Source organism: Alosa pseudoharengus, unplaced genomic scaffold (assembly GCF_046254945.1).
Source record: "Alosa pseudoharengus isolate Yale_2024_CS ecotype anadromous, Long Island Sound unplaced genomic scaffold, YU_APseudo_1.1 YU_APseudo_1.1_scf_5, whole genome shotgun sequence".
Lineage (NCBI taxonomy): Eukaryota > Metazoa > Chordata > Actinopteri > Clupeiformes > Clupeidae > Alosa > Alosa pseudoharengus.
The window spans coordinates 22,778,706-22,800,923 of record NW_027468837.1 but is presented as its reverse complement, the minus strand read 5'-3'; the positions used below and the strand labels follow the sequence as shown (position 1 = coordinate 22,800,923).

The 22,218-nt window shown below is 45.8% G+C and overlaps 1 protein-coding gene across 1 annotated transcript in view; it reads right to left on the bottom strand.

Moving 5' to 3' along the window:
* Positions 1 to 22,218, bottom strand: part of megf6b (multiple EGF-like-domains 6b) — a 101,870-nt gene that overhangs the window by 26,172 nt on the left and 53,480 nt on the right. The window contains exons 5-9 of the mRNA XM_076268146.1: positions 19,670 to 19,792; positions 6,653 to 6,775; positions 3,932 to 4,057; positions 857 to 979; positions 238 to 360 (exon numbers count right to left, since the gene is read on the bottom strand). Of these exons, the coding sequence (XP_076124261.1) occupies positions 238 to 360; positions 857 to 979; positions 3,932 to 4,057; positions 6,653 to 6,775; positions 19,670 to 19,792 (618 nt within the window). The remainder of the gene's footprint in view (positions 1 to 237; positions 361 to 856; positions 980 to 3,931; positions 4,058 to 6,652; positions 6,776 to 19,669; positions 19,793 to 22,218) is intronic.

Genomic DNA, 22,218 nt, shown 5'->3' with positions numbered 1-22,218 from the left:
GAGAACATTTTGACAAAGTGACCAGTGTTCATAGACATGTACGCCAATGGCAGAAACTCGAAATGTGTTGCTAATTTACTCCGTGTATAACACGTGACATTAAACAGTGCATCAATTACCACTAATGGCCAGCAGTCCCGCTAACCGTATTGCTTTTCCAAAACAGTGTACTGGGCACATCTGAAGCAGAGTAAACATGCGGCTATTATTGGCCAGCGTGAAAGAGGACAGACTCACGATAGCACTGCTTGCCATCTGTACCCAGCTCGTAGGCGGCGCTGCACACACACACGTAGGAGCCAGGTGTGTTGTGGCAGCCGTGAGCGCAGTCGCCGTCTCCTGTCACGCACTCGTCAATGTCTGTGTGGCACATACACAAACACATATTTACACACGCGCAAACATACACAAACACATATTTACACACGTGTAAACATACAGTACACCCACACAACATGTGGAAAATGACACACACCAGACGTGCATGCATACACAAACACAACACACACACACACACACACACACACACACACACACACACACACACACACACACACACACACACACACACACACACACACACACACACACACACACACACACACACACACACACACACAATACAGCACAGTACAGCAGCAGCACAGTATAGCAAAGATTTCACATGTAGTCCTGAGTTTCTCTACCGAAACTGAAAACAAACCCTCTGCTCAATATAAATAAATAGATTAGATCCTGAAACCATCAATCCCTGGCCTTAAATGAAGACACACACAAACACACAGCGCATATTAAAACTACTGTGTATATGAACCCTTTGCCCCCACAGCTAACACATAGTAGCTTTCCAACTCACCTTGGCATGTCTTGCCATCCACTGCCAGGGTGTATCCTGCACGGCAATCACAGTGCGCCCTCCCACCATCGCTGTGGCAGTCATGCATGCAGCCGCCATTTCTCTGCATACACGGGTCCAGCACTGCATACACCACATACAGATAACGGCAGATAAAATATACCTGTATTATATCACACACACACACACACACACACACACACACACACACACACACACACACATAGTATATAGCACATAGTACTGTATGTCACTGGAACGGGTGTAACTGGAGCTTTTACAGGACAAGTTGGACCTTGACTGTGTCTCAGAACAGACACGACAAACTCTGCCCTCCCATTGTCCCTCTCTCACATAGTTGCTGTGTCTGCCTAGCCTCTGCCTGTCAAACAGCTGGACAGAGAACCCACAGAGAGAAGGGCCATTCACAGGCAGAAATGACACATTAAAAGGCTCTGGATGACAGTAATTATTCAGTAATCACCATCTTCCCTCTCTAGGGGAGCACTAGTTCTTCTGTGTGCATCCCAAGGCAGAGAGCGACAGGACGCTGGAAAAGGAGAAAGGGGAGGAGAGGAAAGAGAAAGAGAAAGAGAAAGAGAAAGAGAAAGAGAAAAAGAGAAACAGAAACAGTATGAGTAAGAGAAAGAGTGAACGATGACACTGGGTAAATAGTCAGTCATTTTTTCACACAAAGGTGGAGAAAAGAAGGCCAATCCAAATGCTCAAATCCTAATGAATCATTCATCATTATTATGTATGTATCTTTTATCGTGTCATTTACGGCATCTTTAATTATTATCTATTAAACCAAATACCTTGACATGACAAAACCCCAATGAACTTTAGAAGAGATAAATATTAGAATTTGGTGGCAAAAAAAAAGAGACAAGGAGAGAGATGTGATGGCGAGCTTGTGAGAGATGGGATTTAGATGGAGAGATAGATAGAAAGAGAGAAAGAGATAGAAGAGGAAAAAAGACGGTGAAATACACACACACACACACACACACACACACACACACACACACACACACACACACACACACACACACACACACACACACAGACACACACACACACACAGCAATCCTTCATAGCAGACTCTCAGGTTGTTAGACAGTAATGAGCGCTCATTATGAGTGGACTAAAGAACAAGACAGGAGAGAATATGAGAGCTCTGAGCCATCCACAGACGGCCCCTTCCCTGTCATTCAGCCACCTCCAGACCTGACACCTGGACACCTCCGCTCTGAATCATCCACTGATGATTAGTTCACAAACTCACTAAGGTGCAATCATATTTATCACTGCTATTCCCATCAACTTCTATCAAACCTGGCTCCAGGCGCTTGATGTGTAAAGACGTCTGTGTACAGTACTGTATGATCTGTTCCTCTTTGTGAAAGTGCAGCGCTTTTAATGACGTGCAGGACGGTTCTCAGACTGCGTTGGGACGCTGGAGTCTTGACATCACTGGGTGTGGAGCTGCAGGCCTTTCACATTGATTGTCGCGCCGGCCAGACTTGGGTTCACGTGGGTTTCGGTCTCTCAGTTTAATTAGAGGTGAAACTGAAGCTTGGCCCTGTCAGGTCATTTCGGCTGAGGTAAGAACAAGCTGACAGGCGGGGTAGAAACCTGCTCCTTCAGCTCAACTGTGCTCCGATAGCAAACTGTGTTCCTCAACTTTGCTCCTATAGCTCAACTGTGCTCCTATAGCTCAACAACTCAACTGTGTTATAGCTAAACTGTGCTCCTATAGCTAAACTGTGCTCCTATAGCTCAACAGCTCAACTGTGCTCCTATAGCTCAACTGTGCTCCTATAGCTCAACAGCTCAACTTTGCTCCTATAGCTCAACTGTGCTCCTATAGCTCAACAACTCAACTGTGTTATAGCTAAACTGTGCTCCTATAGCTAAACTGTGCTCCTATAGCTCAACAGCTCAACTGTGCTCCTATAGCTCAACTGTGCTCCTATAGCTCAACAGCTCAACTGTGCTCCTATAGCTCAACTGTGCTCCTATAGCTCAACAGCTCAACTGTGCTCCTATAGCTCAACTGGTCTCCTATAGCTCAACTGTGTTCCTATAGCTCAACTGGTCTCCTATAGTTCAACTGTGCTCCTATAGCTCAACAGCTCAACTGTGCTCCTATAGCTCAACTGTGCTCCTATAGCTCAACTGTGCTCCTATAGCTCAACTGTGCGCCTATAGCTCAACAGCTAAACTGTGCTCCTATAGCTCAACTGTGCTCCTATAGCCAACTGTGTTCCTTCAGCTATACTATAGCTAAACTGTGCTCCAATAGCTAAACTGTGCTGCAGTAGCTCAAGGAGCAGACAAGCTTATTAAAATGCATATATATATCAGTACATGTATAGATGCTAACTAAATGCAAACTCTGATAGCCTCCGACCCTAGAGCTGAGCAGGGCCAGGTGTGGGCCAGATGAGGCTGTAGGCCTGGAGGCAGCCTCAGGCTCTGTCTGTGTTGGCTTTCATCCCCCTGTCGTGTGTGTGTGGAGATGAAGGCTAGTTTTATTTATCTAAACTGCACTCTTTCACACGCTCGCTGCTCGCTTCAACTTTCTCACGGCTCCAATGAGCTCAACACTAATGCATTCTCTCTCTCACACACACACACACACACACACACACACACACACACACACACACACACACACACACACACACACACACACACACACACACACACACACACACACACACACACACACACAGGGGAAGAGAAAGAGGGGCAAGATGTAATGTGACGTAACAGTCGCTCTCTTCGGATTCGCTGCCGAAGCACCCGCATGTCACACTGCTGGTGTTTGGACATGACATCATGAAAATTCCACTGTCAGCTTGCATAAAGGGAAACTCTCTGTGGGTGGTACTGTGTGCGTGTGTGTGTGTGTGTGTGTGTGTGTGTGTGTGTGTGTGTGTGTGGAGACATCACTTGAGGCTGATGACATGAGAAAGTTTCATCAGTAGTGTGCTGAATGGCTGAACGCAATCATGGTATATACTGTATGAGTGTGTGTGTGTGTGGGTGGGTGAGTGATGAACTCACAACTGCAGTGTTTCCCATCCTCAGTGAGCTGGTAGTGGGGCCGGCAGCGGCATTGGTAGTGGGCGGCAGACTGCTGGATGCAGAAGTGCTCACATCCTCCATTACTCAGGCTGCAGGAGTTTACAGCTGCTCACACACACACACACACACACACACACACACACACACACACACACACACACACACACACACACACACACACACACATATTAGTGTCAACAACAGTTTTAGTTGGAGTCAGTTGTAGGCAAATATGTACAGCTCTGGATAACCTTCCAAGTTGTTTTGTCTTTCTGGGATGGACACAGGGCATGGTTAGTGATAGGCAGCAGAGACCTCACAACTGAGCCAAGACTATCACAGACCCTGAGAAGACCCAGAGAGTCCAAAATATAAATCAGTGAGGTGCTTCAGCAGACTGTCTCACACTCATGAGTACAGTGAGCGGTGAGGTTGGATATAGCACTGAAGGTGTGCTACTGATGACAGTGGACCCTGGCCCTAATCTGGCACAGATCCATCCAGATGCTATTAGGTTGTACTGTACACTGCATTTCTCCACTTGTCTTAGGGCCCATTCACACCAAGAACGATAACGATAACGATAACTATAACCATAACGATAAAAGCGTTCACACTGAACAACGATAAACAAAGTCTCTCCCTGTGGTAATGTGACAGTTAAAATCCGATGTTTTCTGATTGGTTATTAGCTTTTTATCGTTCTGAAAATCGCTCTGAAAGTGATCCCCAACGATATCGTTCTTCATGTCGTTATCGCTATAGTTTATGTGTGAACGTCGTCATTCATATTTACGAGAACAATATTTATTTATAGTTATCGTTATCGTTCCTGGTGTGTATGGGCCTTTCCTCAAACAGCTGAACTGTTGGCCTTTTTTGGACCCCAACAACTGATGAAAAACCTCAATAGCGTAGGTCCTACAATTTTGTATAAACAATTTCAACATTTTGCCTCTCATCCCTCCTTCTCTCTCTCTCCTCTCTCCTTCTCATTCCCTCTCCTAATAGCCCTGAGTGCTTCTGACTCGCTCATGTAGTCATGCAGTCATGCTGGCCTTAAGGAGTGGTTCCCAGAGCAGAGCCTGAGCAGCACACACTGCTCCCCTGATAAGCATCTCTGATGATGGGCAGCATGGGATCTCTGGCTATCACACACATTAGTCATATCACAAATTCACAAATACACAAATACACAAATACACACACACACACACACACACACACACAAATACAAATACTCATGCAGGCACACACACACACTCACAAATGCTCAAACACACTCACACACATACACACACACACACACACAAATGCTCAAACACACTCACACACATACACACAAATGGTATAAATGGTGGAAAAACACACACACACAAACACACACTCACTCACTCTCTCTCTCTCTCTTTCTCTCTCTCTCTCCCAATGACACCTGTATCCACCCCTTGTCTCCATCATATCAGTATATTCAAGCATATCTTTCCATTCTTCGACGCACGGCGACGCCACTGTGTATACATTCCTCCGGTGCCCCGGAGACGGCAGGTTTACATCTACTCTCAATCTGAAGCCCCTTAAAAGACCCCCCTATCTCAAGGCTACGCACGTGTCTCCTATCTCAGAGACAAGCCACACTCCAGATATAAACATACACCCCAAGCCAGAGGGCCACGACAGTCTCGTGTCGGGGCTGCTCCACGGCGTCCTGCTGCTCGGTCAACGCTCGGAGAGCCGGGGATGGAAACGTTCACGCTAACAAATGGCCATTCCAGGGGAAGGGTTGATAAGACCTCTCCTTGCCAGGGAATGTCCCAATTTATCATAATGAAAAAGTAGTGCACTGGATCCATATTTGGCCCGCTTCAATTTACTTAAGATTTTCACCTGTGACATTGTAAAGGTATACATAAAGTAAACAGAATTTCAGCACACTGTGTTTGTCTAAAGCTTTAGATATATTTGGTCGATATGTAAGCATCTGGAGATATTTTAACCTTAGTATAACCCTATTTTTAAAAGACTTTTGAATCACCATCGGTGTTGTCATCTCCTTCCATTTAAGAACCCTTACTGTCTGCTATCAGGCCTGTGAACTCCGAAACCCACTCTGGAATGTGTTACGGGAAAGGTTTGAGTAACGCTTGCCATGTTTTCATCATAATCAAAGTTTAAAAGGGTGCCTATAAAAATTATATAAAGCCAATAAAAATGCAGGAATGTTCGCATGAATGAACGTGCATTCCTAAAACACTGATTGCTGCCAAGCGGAAACTTGGTTACCGAGTAAGGTAGTCAGGTAGGCGAATGTAAGTAAGTAAGTCAGGTAGGTGAATGAGTAATGAGAGCAATCTATCTCTATGACACCTTTCTGTCAGTAATAGAGAGGAGAGCACACACACACACACACATACACAAACTTACAGACACTTTCTCATTCTTTCTCTTTCAAACACTCAAACACACACACACACACATACACACACACACACACACACACACACACACACACACACACACATACACACACACAAACTTACACTTTCTCATTCTTTCTCTTTCAAACACTCAAACACACACACACACACACAAACTTGCAGACACTTTCTCTTTCTGACACATACACACACACAAACAGACAAACGCGCACACACACATATACCTATAAACACATTTTTTGTCAGCCCCGTGGGCCCTTACCGATGCAGGTGCGCCCGTCCACGTGCAGTCGAGACCCTGGTCTGCACTCGCAGTGATAAGAGCCCCTGGTGTTGACACATCTGTGCTGGCAGCCTCCGTTATGAGCCTGGCACTCGTCAACATCTGCAAGAGGACCAAGAAACAACCAAAGAAAAACATACTCTGATCAGATGCCTGGGCTTTTTTTTTCTTTTGTGTGTGTGTGTGTGTGTGTGTGTGTGTGTTTAACACATCATTTACACAGTCTCTGTTTGTGCACGTGTATTTGTGTAGTAAATCTCCATAGTAAATACTGTCTGTGTAAAGAGTTCATTCTTGTCAGGACGGACATCACAGTAGGCAACACAAAAAAAAAAAAAAAACCTGCGTCTGGGGGAGAGAGTATAAATGGCAATGGTAATCAGCCAAAACAATCCCTTTTGAGTGTGTGTATGTGTATGTGTGTGTGTGTGTGTGTGTGTGTGTGTGTGTGGTATTTTGTGGGAACGTATTTGAAGTGTGTCTGTATTCATCTGAGATCAAACGTGCCCGGTCCCTCCACGACCCACAGTGATTAAGTTCAGAGAAAAATGAAGTAGGCTAGTCTTCAGTATTTACACCTCCTCTTCTATCAGCCAAGTCCATCTACAGTGAGTTACTGTAAACCGCCATGCAGGCAAACATGTGAGCAATCATTCTCCATGGGAATTGAACCCATGACCTTAGCACTGCTAGCACTGTTAGCGCCGCTTGCGGCTGCCACCACTTACTTGACTTACAGCATTCGGGAGCGGGAGCGCTACATTTCAGCTAGCATGACGCTGATCAGCGGTCACGCCTCATTGAAAGATCAGAAAGGAGCTGATCATTTTATGGCTCCGACGGTAGCCTCCCACAGAGATCAGAGACAAGCGCTGCCATGCCATGGTTAGCGGCCCTGTCGCCGCAATAAAACCCAATGAGACATTGCTCCCCGCGTACCCCAGGACTTAGCACAACAGGAACCCCTCAACGGCTCCCCAAGGACGCTGGAAAACGAAGTTTATGGCCCCTGTTAAAAATATACACTCAGTGGCCAGCGCTCGCTCTTTTGACAGTGTTGAGTGGAGCAGATTAAAATCATGGCCTGGATATTAAACTGGCTTTCAGAATGAACTAGGACGGGTTGTTCTGATGACGCAGGCATCATTGGTTGGGCCTGGTGGCCCGCTCAGCGTGGCACTGAGGAATCTGCAGCCTCAGCGCTCTGCGTGGGCCGCTGCCAAGGCCTGGCACGGGAGAGCAGGGGCTTGTGGGTAGCGACGGGTGCGTTCAAATTAAATTAAAGAGAAATGCACAGTGGGAGACTAATGGAAGAGATGAGAACGGATGAGTGACCAGCAAAGTGAACAAGGAAACTGAAAACACTTTTACACACATGTGAATAAACTGTATATATTTCACACCTCATCTTACAGACACACACTCATACACAGGAAAAAGCACTCTGAATTGAATTGATCATTTTGCTGTACACACACACACACACACACACACACACACACACACACACACACACACACACACACACACACACACACACACACTCACACACACACACACACACACACACACACACACACACACACTCACACACACACACACACACACACACACACAGTCACACTCAGCCTTCCTTTTCCAAACTTAAAGACATAATTCAAATCCATCTGGCTTTTCCAAAAGCCCATGGTGACACTGCCTCTGCTCCTGTCCCATTCCTCTGCTGGACAGGGAGTGACAGAGGGACAACGGACTCATCCTCTGCACCAGTGATTCTTAAACTAGGGGTCGCCAAAAACTTCCGTGGGGTCGCCAATTATTTTCTGTATTCAGTCTGAAATTATTATTAGGTGAAACAAAGGAAAATAATATTGGCCTTTTTCTTATTTACACGCAGTTAAGAGAAGAGAGAAATGTTTTCGTCTTTCAACGAGATCTGGTTCAGCCTATGGGCTACTGGTCCGCTGATAGAAACAATGTAACTATCTGCTCCACTACGCAAACTCAACTTGTTCCCGCTATTTTAAGTAAAACAAAACAAAAGACATAGGTAGCCTACTAGCCAAAATGGACAGGTGGCTGCTTAAAAAAATGAACAAAAGCTCGGAAGTGCCATCTACCAGTGTGTCTGCTCCGTGATCCTCAGATGGGACAAGTCTACAGGCCGGTGAGAATAAAAAAGGCGCGTCGGCTTTATCAGAAAGAATTTCTGAAATATGGATTCACTTGCCAAGTTAAAGATAACCTCGACCACCCACAATGTGTGATTTGCGGCGATGTTCTGGCGAATGAGAGCTTAAAACCTGTCAAAATGAAACGACATCTCAAAATACAGATGTCGGCTCAGCAAATCTCCGTGTCGCCGTATGCAGCATTCCTCCTAGAATTAACTTGCTATGTTCACGGAAGCATGCCCACCCTTCCCATTGAAATTGTTAAAGATAGTAAACCAGAAAAGGGAAATAAAAAAATATTGTTATTGTTATCGCCATAAATATAATTAATGTAACGTTGTAGGCCTAATGCTGCAGGCTATGTGTGTGTGCGTGCTTGTGTGTGCGCGCGCTATACGCACATAGCGCTCTGATCTGATATGGCGGCAGCCTACACTTGTTTAATCGTGATTGTTTTGTTTTTTTCGGATCTTGTTCATATGGAGTAAATAAAACAAATGACTTTGCTTTCTAGGTTTTGCTTGATTTAGTTGTTAACGTTTGAGGGGGGTATTTGAGTAAGGACTTAGAATGGGTTTGGGGAAAGTGGGGTCGCCAGACCTCGTCATACTTTTTTGTGGGGTCGCCAGACAAAAAGTTTAAGAACCACTGCTCTGCACCATACGCAAAGAGGGAGAGAGCAAGAGATGGAGAGAAGGGAGAAAGGGGTCTTTATATTATATTATACACAGTTTAGACAGAGGTAGAGGGAAAGAGAGAGGTGAAGACAGGGAGGGACGGAGAGAATGACAGACAAAGAAAGAGAGATAAAGAAGCCCTGAAGCCAGGAGCCCAGTGAGTGAGTTATGGGCTCCCGAGACCCGCCTGGAGAGCCCAGGTTCAAAGATTTCTCTTCCCAGGCCAGGAATGCTGGCTATTTGGAGCATCCGTGAGGGGAGATAGCACCACATGTGCTCTGGCAGTCATTCTCAGGGGAGGGAGAACGTTAAGGAGAGGAGAGGAGAGGAGAGGAGAGGAGAAGAGAGGTCATCAGGAGAAGTTATGGGCACTCAGGGCATAAGTGTGTGGTCTTACAGCCGGCAGGGAAAACAGAGAAACCCTGTGACCAGCACCAACACAAAACACCTAAACAAACAGCCAAACGAAGTCACAGAAAAAACACATGACAAGCATACCATGTTAGTTTTGAAATATATTAAAAAGTTTACAAGTGGCTTTAATTAATCACTATCTCAATAGAAAAACTATGATTAATGAAGTCACTGAACACTAAAAAAAAAACAAATATATTAACGTACAAAACAAACAACAAAGACAAAAAACAAAGCCATAAAAACCGCAGAGCACTGAGTGGTTTCTTCATGAGCGTGTGTCTGGAGCCAGTCAGAGTGAGCAGACTGCTCCCCACAGCTCTCGTGTTTCAGGTGTCACTGTGATGTCATGCTGCCGTGTCGTGTGTCTCCGTCCGTCGGTGACCCGATGCTGTCTGACTCCATCAGGCCTCTCTGTCCTGCTGCTCTCACAGGGCCAACAAAGCCCCTGCTTGGCCTGAGGGAGAGGGATACTGAGCACCTTCTCCATTTATTTGACGGTCATGCAAGCAGGATATGGGTAACAGGGTGACATGAAAGTGGTAATCAGCACTGGTGCTGACATTGGACTATTCCATTCCATTGGTATTCTTTTTGATTCTTCTTTTTTTTATTTAAGAAGAGAATGAAAAATTGTGCTGATGTGGTCACAGAACCAACTTAGCGCAATTATCCTGATATCCGATATTACAGCAACTTTTGCCATTAACAGATGTCAGACGCAAAAATACAGCCAACATAATGTTCCCATGAAGATATAAACCCTGAAATAGGGAGAGCAGGAACACTCACAATCAGGGCAGATTTAAAGGTGAAATGGAGGAAACTGACAGTCTCAGCTGAGTGGGCAGCATCTTCCTCAGCTTGAGCCCTCATCCCTTGCTACAACCCTCGACGGTGCTGGTCGGTGTGTGAGGGAGACTCATACCCACGTCCGTAACCCCAGAGAAAGACTCGCATCTGAGAGAGAGAGACTACAGTGGAGAAGAAGTGTTCCTAAAATAACCAATTTGTCACCAGACTGTTTTTTCCCCCTCTACCCAAACGGGGAGTCTGTGGTGCTTTCTCTTCAAACAGAGCCCCGAGTCGGCCTTGCCTCCTGTGCCAATGTAAGCCCCTCTCTGTCCAGAAGGAACAGCAGTGGGCACATGCACCACTCAGACCCCTTTTTACAGCCAGATCCATTACAACAACAATTAGGAGCAGCAAGTGGCAACCCAAATACACATTTAGCCTAAAAGACTACAAATTAGCCAAGTTGACATGAATGTTTCTTAGAAAAAAATACAAACACACACTTTCTCCTTTGTTTTTCTGTTTATGTGCAGCTTTTTCATTCTTCAAAGAGCATCATCTGAAATTAGTTAATTTCCTCTGTAGAGAGTATGCAGAGAGATCTTGCAAAATGTTGCAATTTCTGTGGTTCATCTTTGTGAAATGCTGCGTGTGCAATCACAAACACATTTACACAGTAGTGACAAAAAGCTCTGTGTGCAACACACATGCATACACACATCCATCCATACATACACAAACACACACACACACACACATAGACACAGACACAGACACACACACACACACACACACACACACACACACACACACACACACACACACACACACACACTTTTCCACACTTCTCTGCATCCAGAAGTAGGGTCGGCAGCCTGTGGGAGCAGAGCTCACTTTCCATTCGAGCGTTGCTCGCTTGTTTGTTTTGCCGTTTCCCCGAATCACCCCCAAAACGTGGAGCGCTCTCTCACTCGTACTCTTTCTCTGCTCACAGAAACCACCCAAGCCACAGCTGCCACTGGTTAGAGACGGCCATATTAACTGGCTGAAGATGCCATTTGTGCCAGGCTCTGGTCTAACTCTTTCAGAGCTTTCACACACACACACACACACACACACACACACACACACACACACACACACACACACACACACGCACACACGCACACACACGCACACACACACACACACACACACACACACACACACACACACACACACACACACACACACACACACACACACACACACACAGTAGCTGTTGGACTCTGTGTTAGTGTGTGCCTGTTGCTGATTAAAAGAGCTCAAATAAGTTTAAGAACTCACTTCATTCAAATCAATTCAATTTGATTCAGGAAATTTGTTTGGAACAACAAAAGAGGGTTTCCTTATTGGAAAGATATTAAGATATAACTTACCCTTAAATAACAAATCACTAAAAGCACATTCGATTGTAAAATGGCCATGGCATTAAAGAAGCCAAGTTAAGACATCACAAAGCTGCTCAGCATCGTTGTAGATCTACTGCTCTCTCTCTTTCTCACACGCACACACACACACACACACACACACACACACACACACACACACACACACACACACACACACACACACACACACACACACACACACACACACACACACACACACACACACACTGCAGAGAATACTCCATGGGAAATCATTCATACAGACCAGTATGTGTGACATAAGAAGTGGATATTTTTAGTAGTAATTGGGCAAATCAAAACAAGCTATTCAAGAGAAGATGATGACATTATTTGCCTACCATTTAGCTTAGTCGCTTAGTAGCTTCACCTCTCATTATTTATCAATCACTGTAATTAATAACAGACACATACAGACACATGCTGATGCATTATAATTATTTAAGACAGATGCATATGATGCTGCAAACTCCTACTCACCTGGAGTCAGGTATGCCATGTTGTAGCCGTTATATCTAGGAAGGCAGTTGTAGCAGTTGTAGTTTCTTCGGTGGTACCAGTACTGAGAGTAATAGGCACTATGTGTCGTGCCAACGTGAGCACAGAACCAGAGCAGCAGAATAGTCAGCCTGTTCTGCAGTGCCATGGTGAACTAGCCACTAGGGAAGAGCCAGTCGTCTAGAGATCTGCAGATCAGATCGGGCTTGAGGCTCTCGGTAAAAGATGCTGTAGAGGGAAAAGTCTGGTTGTTTGGGCTCAAATGAAAAGTCCAGACTGAGGCAGTGGATGGCTTACTAGAGTCTTAACCAGGGACAAACCTCAGTCCTAATTACTCATTTTCCCACCCATTCCTTTTCCCTCTCTCTCTCTTTCTCTCTTTCTCTCTCTCCCTCCCTCTCTCTCATCAGGTTCAGCTTTATATTTAAAGTCTTGCCCCTTTTATTTTCCCCCTTTCTCTGTGTTTTCCCCCCTCTTGGCCTTTCTATCTCTCACTCACACTTTCTCAAAGACCTCCTCCACGTGCTCTCTCAGGTCCCACTCCCTCCCTCCCCTCCCCTCCCCTCTCTCTCTCTCTCTCTCTCTCTCTCTCTCCATCCCTCCTTCTCTCTCTCCTCTCCTCCCCTCATCCCCTCCACTTCCCACTGTCCTCTCTCAGTGTATCAAGAATCACACAAATTAACTAAGTTCCCATTCAACTAACCACCTTAATAAACATTGCTTCAGACGAGCAGGCAAGCGAGTGAGGTTTCTAAGAGAGTTACCAAGGTGAAGATTTAAAAGCACATATTAACCATGGTGTACATGTGTCTTAAGTGTCTTCAAAATTATATGAGCAGATGTATCAGCACCAAAACGGCTACGGATTTTTCACAACATCAGCATAAATTCCTGGAGCCCAGTTTTATCTGATCTTAAATCAAACATCACAAGAGAGCATGAATCACAGAGAAACTCTACAAACGTGTGCAGGCTCTTCTTTATTCTCAGGCCAAGCTCATTGCAGCGCATCAGCTGCAGTGCATTTCAAAAGGACCGGGTTTATTTCAGACTCATCTGAAGGGGCAGGAGTGGCCAATCGCAGGTCCAAGAAATACCGCAGTGAAAAGTGCCTTCTCAAATCCATTCATTTGTCTGCAGATAACTGAAGTAATTTAATCACGCTCACCAGACAGGTTTAAGGGGGAAATTGTATGCTTTGGCCCCCCTGAGGCAGAGTCTAGCCTAAACCTCTCTCCCATATCCTGCTCATGATAAACCCGGCAATTTCTAGCCTTCCTTTGTGATAAGGCCACCACTGGCCCAATGCATTTGGAACATACAGTGCATATACCCAAAGATATCTGCACTTCACTGGAGGAGGCCGATACTCCTCCACCGCCATATGATGTTGGCACTTCAAAAGAGCGTTTCATACAGCCAGCCATCGCAGACGGAGTCCTCTGGGACTGATAGGCTGGTGGAGCCCCAGGGGGCTCTTACGGTGTGAGCGGCCCGTCCGCCCTCTGTTCCTCACAGCTGCTTATCAGCCTCTTCAGACAGCCGAGGACAGGACCGCAGGTCCGGACACTCTCCAGACACTGACCGAGAGAAAAGGTAGAGAAGAGACTGAAGAGAGAAGAGAGAAGAGAGAAGAGAGAGAGAGAGAGAACAAGGAACAGAAGAATGGCTAAAGGGAGAGAGAAGAGAGAGAACAGAGAGACGACAAAGAGAACAGCGGAACTGAATCGGGCTCTCAGACATGCTGCTGGCTAGGGGTGCGTCTCCTGGAAACGGTGACTAAAAGAGGAAGAGTGATCAGCATCTCTCTCTATCTCCGTAATTTCCTAATGTTCACTATAAATGATGCCTTTTGGGGGAAACTCGAGGCAGGGCCAGGCTGGATTAGGTTGGGTCGCATTTCATCCCTCTAGGAGCAACAGTGGTTGTCATAAATCTTCCCTGGACTCTTTTCAAGCGTGAGACTGCATGGCACAAGCCCGGCATTTCTAGTTGGCACTGATGTAACAGGCATGAATGAAAGACAACACGTAGTGCCAGGTAAGGATTAGAGTTACAAGCGGGGTAAGGGAGGTTGGCCCAGCGCACAGGAGCCGAAAGTAAACAAGACATAAGGTAGAGATAGAACCAGCAGCATCCTGGCATAAATCCTCACAAGCTCACAAGCTCCTGGGAAGAATTTTTTTTTACTTATTTAGCACAAAACAACTATTCTACAGTAAGTGTACGTAGAGTATATATTTCTAATATAAATACAGCATTTTAACTTTGCCATGTTTTTCTACCATGTTGGCTCCCTGTAAGTGTTTTGATTGAGGGAGCACACCCTCAGCCCTAGAGGAATTCCACAGGTTCAAGCTGCTTCGCGCCGTGGCGACTCCAATCCAAGACCCTGGGTAGGATTTAATAGTTTTTAGCGAAATTTCCTCAGGCTGACAAGGCGAAACCGACGTGAAAAATGATCCTGCCTCGAATAAACAGAAGAAACACTGAGAGACCAAAGCTCGCCGCCCGCTTCAATATTTCAGCAAATCTAAGGTGACATTTCACAAAATAAAACACCGTTCAGAGAATCAACCACAAAACTCTTTCTGTCACCCATAGCAGAGCTATTGGGTGAACAATATGGTTCAGCATGTTAACTCCACACACACAGATACACAGACACACAGACACATGCACACACACATACAAGGCAGAGCCAATGGATGAAAAGTATGGTTCTACATGCTAACTCCACACATACAGATACAAGCATACAGACACACACATCTACCCACACATACACACACAAATCCAAGGAAGGTCATTCTACTGTGGATGAACAGTATGGCTCTGTGTAGAAGAGTGAGTCGCACTGGTTTTGATTAAAGAGAGCTTAGACGCTGCTTCAGGGGAACTGGTTTGGCCCTTGGTTTGGCAACCATTTTGAGTACTGAGAGCTAGAAGTTGCCCCTGTGACTACTCTGAGACTACCCAATCAGAGGCCTCCGCACTGCTGTTGCTGACAACCCAAAGCCCTACGGACAGAAAGACTGGGGGAGGAGGGGGTCAGCCTTGGAAACCCCAACCCAACACCGCATCCCAACACTGGGCTGGCATCGGTCCTCAAAGCAGTTGAACTGGAAAGGGCCCTCGTCTTGAGTTGACACAGTTAGCTGACAGAGCTCTGCCGAACCCGGCCCCCATCTGGGCCAGCCCTGGTATAGAGCCGGCAGCTTGTTTTTCTCCTCCCAGTACCCAGCTGAGCGTAACCGATAATGACATCGCCCCAGCAGCCATCGCCCCACACAGCGCAAACCTCAAACACACGTCGGCACTGTGCTCTTTGTTTCCAAGCCATCTCCTCTTTTTTTCCTGATCATCTCTTCTGCTCTTCTTCTTCTTCCAGAGAGGAAGAAAACAACAAGAACAGTCCAATGTGTCAATGTACAGAATAGCAGACGGGAGGCATTCTGCTCCTTACGAAGCTGCACAAACACGCGCCATGCGTCGTTATTGAAACGGGGAGAGTGATGTTTATGTTACCACTCAGTTGCAGTTCAGCAGAGCATGATGGGGCTGATAAGCATACTGTAGGCCTGTTGGGAGAGATGGCTGCGTAGCTGTTAACACTGAAAGGTTCACGTCTCTGACATGGTGATGTGTTTTATAACAACGGTGTTGAATTTGTGAGTCTCATTTTACTATATAAAGAAGAGGGGGGGGGGAAGAAACAGGATGGCAGCCAATGCAGCGGGCAAAGTTAGTATAGACTTACACTTTCCTACTCACTCTTCTTGGTGGGAATTCAACTCACCTTAATCGATAATAAGAATGTCATATATAGCTGAAGCATTTCAAGTCCGACTGTGCAACTACAATATTAGACCAAAGATCATCCCAAAACATAATCTGGAGAGACAAAGAACATGCAAAGTGGGGCCAAAATCAGGAGTAAAATAGGGTAGTGTAACCCAGGTTTTAGACAGAGGATGATGTGGGTTTCTGCAACTGATACAGTAATCATTCTGAGAGATTTCTGATTCATGAGTTTAGGCACCCAAAGTTCCATACGGTTGGCTTTACCTTGCCAAGCCTGTGTGTGTGTGTGTGTGTGTGTGTGTGTGTGTGTGTGTGTGTGTGTGTGTGTGTGTGTGTGTGTGGTCTAGTGCTGGGATTCTGTTGACATAGACGTGCTTTAAAATTTTATGTGTTTCATATGGGCCGGCCATGCCAGGTCTCCCAGCATCAGGCCTGTGTGTGGCTTGGGGTTGGTGGTGAAACCTGATGAGAGCCCAGAGCCATAATGCCAAAACCCAGAGCCCAGGAGCCCAGGAGCCCAGATCCAGCCCCACTGACAGTCTGTGCAGCTGCAGCCTCCAGCATACGCTGGCTGGTAACGTATAGGCAGCTATGGCACGTTTATGCTGCATGTTTCTCACTATGTATTTGGATTCCACACAAAGAAATACATACAGACACACACACACATGCACAGACACAGACACGCACACATACACACATGGACACACACACACACACACACACACACACACACACACACACACACACACACACACACACACACACACACACACACACACACACACACACACACACACACACACACACACACACACACACACACGCACACACTTGCACACACACACACAAGCAAGCATGCACCCACACTTGCACACACGGACTTACCTCAGACTCAGGCTATTCTCCCTTGTTGTTCAAACACAGACATATTAAGGATGATTTAAGGACTCATTATCAGAGTGATGAGCTGGATGAGTTACATCATGTCCTGAGTAGCAACCACATCATGAACTGCTAACATTTGACTCACACAGCAGTTAACTCTGCATGTGTACCAGTTTTGGGCCAGATAAGGGCCAGATTTGGCCCGGAGTCAGCTGTTGTCTATGAAACCCAACTGTCTGATCACCCGGGGGCGCTAGTCAATCAACTGCACAAAATAGATGGAAATGCTCACCAATTTAGAGTTTGTAATAAGTTCCAGACCCTCATTTCAACCCTTAACCATAGAGTGTTGTTAATAAAAAGAAATATGTTTTTTTTTTTTTTGGTTGGTTGGTTTTTGCATCTTCATGAACGTAGTTGGAAGTCGGTGGCATCAAAGCTCTGCGTGCCTTCGCTTTCAGCGTAACCGCGCGTTTACATCTCACAACAGCACGGTTGCAGCGCAACCAGCTAGTGGGGGATAAATACCTCTAACCAGAAGCAGCGATGCAGCACCGGGGCAAGGGGTAGAGGAGAGGGGTGAGGGAGTAAGGGTAGGGGGTGGTAAGCGTTCTCGGGCATCTCATGCACTGCGGTTAGAGTGTTACAAGGGTGTCTGTCTACTGAACTGTGGTGAGCAATTTTAGGGAAGATTTTAGGGTGTGGGGAGAGATTTCTATGGGTGACCCAGGGCTCAGCTCTAGCTCCAGTAACAAGAGAAGAGAAGATGGTTAGGAAGGAAGACTGTCTCTGTGCACATGGACAAATACTGTGTGTGTCTAGCACTTTGAGATCTATGATGAAAAGTGCATTATAAATAAAATGTATTATTATTATTATTATTATTATTATTATTATTATTATTATTATGTTTTTCATGGTGTATTTCAAAACATTAAGCTTCCATACAGAATTCCTTCCATAGATCCGTGAGGCTTGTAAACTTATTATGTAAGGACACTCTTAGGGCATACTCACATTAGGCACGATTATCAAACTACACCCAGGCACGGGTGAGCTGCTGTGCTTTAGAATCTTTGCATAGTCGTGATCATAAGCCCAACCATACCGTGCCCGAGTCCACCTCCTCAAGCGGACCCGGGCACGGATAAGTGTACCGTGCCCGGGTACGGTACGGACCGATCACACTGTTCAAACTAATCGGACTTTGTGGTTCAAACGTACTCGGGTACGGTACGGATGGCATAGTGTGAGTACGCCCTTACAAAGGCCTTAGATAGACCTGAATGCAACCTTTGGAAAGGCATGTGCATAAATACACCTTTACAGGTACATTACGACCATGGAATGGACCTTTGCACTGGTCAGGTCATCACATGTACGTCCATTTCAATGTAAAATGTAGCTGTGCATGCTACATGCCAGACAAGTCCATGTGTCTCTACAGAGCCTATGGGAGTGAATTGACCTTTCACATTGATCACTGCACTATATTTCTTGTCCTGTCTATGCACCATCTGTCTATACTTTGTATAACATTGCCTTTTTCTAGCCTGGGTGTTCCCATGCTGCCTTGCGCGCAATTTGATTCATGCTGCTAAGGCAGCCTGGAGACCATGGAGCAAATTTTCGCCTGAGATAGGAGACCAATCACAGAACAAGGGGGAAAGCAAGACGATGATGAGCTATGCACAGACGCATTTGATAGACATCCGTGGCACCCAATAAACGGATCTGGGCATTTTTTTCAAATACGAGAAAATGAACGTTTGGTTCCCAGACCACGTCTCATTGAGAAGTGGTGGCGCTAGCCAGGCTAGCATTTTTCTGCTTTTTTGCACTTCTGGTTAAACACAAACTGCATTTCGTTGTCTTTGTACTTGCACTCTGCACAATGACAATAAAGTTGAATCTAATCTACAACTGTAATCTAATCTAATCTAATCAGCACAGTGAATATATCCCTACACAGGTGAGAGGGGGCATGTTCATAGCAGTCCTGCCACAGAGCCCATCAGTAGTATGCCCCATCAGTATGCCACATCAGTATGCCCCATCAGTATGCCCCATCAGTATGCCCCATCAGTATGCCCCATCAGTATGCCCCATCTGTATGCCCCATCTGTATGCCCCATCTGTATGCCCCATCTGTATGCCCCATCAGTATGCCCCATCTGTATGCCCCATCAGTATGCCACATCAGTATGAGTATGCCCCATCTGTATGCCCCATCAGTATGCCCCATCAGTATGCCCCATCAGTATGCCCCATCAGTATGCCCCAGGAAGCAGCACTCACCCCTGCAGGTTTTCCCATCCTCCTTGAGCTCCTGTCCAGCTGGGCACTTGCAGTAGAAGCTGCCGATGGTGTTGCAGCACAGCGCCTCACAGCCCCCGTTGGTCTCCTCACATTCATTCACATCTGGCAGGGGAAAGCGATGGATAGCCGATCAGATCAGCAAACAACAGGTCAAAGCTACAGGTAAGGCATACACAATCAAACACATGCTCAAAGAGATATACATGTTTATTCAATTCTGTGTACTTTATTTGGAAAATAAATAGAACAAATAGATGTGGTACTGTAAGGATCAACAAGTTAATGAAATGCTTCTGTAGGTTTCAGGCTAAATGGTGTTTGCAGCTCCATGGTCAGACTTTAATTGCAGCTTTTATAGTTGAGATGGCTCATATAACGCTCTCTCTCTCCCACTATTCTATAGCACGTTCAATAAAAGCTTTTGCGAAATGACCGAATTAAATTATACACTTTAAGTTTTTGGATGGCAATTCATCCAAACTGTTGTGGAAGTAATTTCTGGGCTGCTATATGAATTTTTTTTCTGCAAGCCTTGCAGAACCTCTTTCAGCGGTTTGTGGAAATTCATGACAAATTAGAGGCTGTTTCCACTCATAATCTTTCCATCGCTACACGTCCAGCGAGTGGAGGGAACGCCGACCGCTTGCCGCGTTCGACCCTTTAAACTCTCCCTTAATAAAGACGTCTTTTCATTTGAAAAAAAAACAACCTCAAAGTGCACACTTAAGCGGTTTCCTCTAGTTATGATGCAACTCGGATGTAAGCAATGCAACCAACCAACCAATGAAAGGCGAATGGTCTCCTGGACAAGGCCCTCCACTCACTAACACGGCTTTCAACAGGAGGCCATGACTAATGCACCAGAGCAGCAAATGTATGGCAGCTGTACATTTCCAGAGGTGTCAAAGCTGTGTTTCAGTGCTCCTCAGACTGTGTGGCTGTGTGGATCTGTCAGTGGTGTGCTGGGAATGTGTTATTTTCAGGGCTGCCAGGCTATTTGGATGTGTTTTGTGTTTCACTATAGTGTGTAAAAGTGTGTGTTTGAGCGCATACGTCTAAGTGCTGTGTGTAGTTTTCAGAAGTGTAATCGCAGTGTAGGTGACGTGTAATCTGTGAAGACTCAACAGGGGGTGTGCCTGAAAAGGAACTTTAGATCTCGGAAAGCTCTCTAAAGCTGAGGATGACAATACATCTCAAATACATCTGACCTGACATCTGGCTGCCAGATTGGTTCAATGTCACCACAACTAAAGCTGCTGTTATTGCCAAATCCACAGCAATAATCTGTTCATTCACTTACTTGCTTATCCATTATTTGTGGTTTGATTCACCAAACAACAGACTGCCATTTCACAACTGAAACTATGATAGTAAATGCATGAATAAACACAGTGATGTGTGACACACACACACGCACACATATATAAGCAGTCCATATAAGCACTGATATATACTTTGAATGAAATTGTTCCATATGTGAAATCATTAATGTGATGTATACTGTGGTTTTCAGATAAAACCTACGGGGTATCAGAGCAGAGTGTCTGCCAACACTCTTACTGGACAGACTGCTACAGACACCAGGTATGTGCATCAATACCTCATGATGGCAAATGTGTGTGTATGTGTGTATGTGTGTGTATGTGTGTGGTGTATGTATTCATATAATCAACTGTGTATCAGTGTATTCATGCGTTCAAGTATCGGTGTGCATGTGTGTATGTGTGTGTGTGCATGTGTGTATGTGTGTGTGTGTGTGTGTGTGTGTGTGTGTGTGTGTGTGTGTGTGTGTGTGTGTGTGTGTATGTATGAGAGTTTTTGAGTGAGGTGCATTGGCCTGGCTCTGCTAATCAGCTCCTCAGCGGCCTCCTCTAAGTCTATAAAAGCACAGGGGGAGAACTCTACAGCTCCCTCAGGGAGAACTGAGAAAAGGAAACTCACAGCGAGAGACTCCATCATCCCTTGGCTTGCTTGCTCTCTCTCTCTCGCACACACACACACACACACACACACAGGAATGTATATTCACATTGATCAATACACACACACACACACACACACACACACACACACACACAGACACACACACAGACACACACACACACACACACACACACAGACACACACACACACACACACACAGACACAGACACACAGGCCGTTCCCAGGACAGCCTGGCACACTACATGTGTTTATTTAACTAGGAGCTAATTAAAGCCCAGTGCATTAGCTCTCCTCTCCTTTCCAGCTCTAAGCACATGCACATGTTTACACCGGGCAACAAACGAGCCAGACACCCTCTCCACAACAGCCTTCCTCCCTCCCTCCCTCCACAACAAATCGCCTTCTTTCACTCGCTCGCATTACTGGACAACACTGTGAGAACGGGCCCAAACGGAGGGGGTGCGAGGGGTGCGATCGGCTCATTGAATGGAATTCCACCTCGAGGTGCTCCGACCATTGAGAACCAATTAGGCCAGCTTGGAGCTAGCGCCGTTGGACCAAAGCGAGCTGTTTCTTACTGTGGC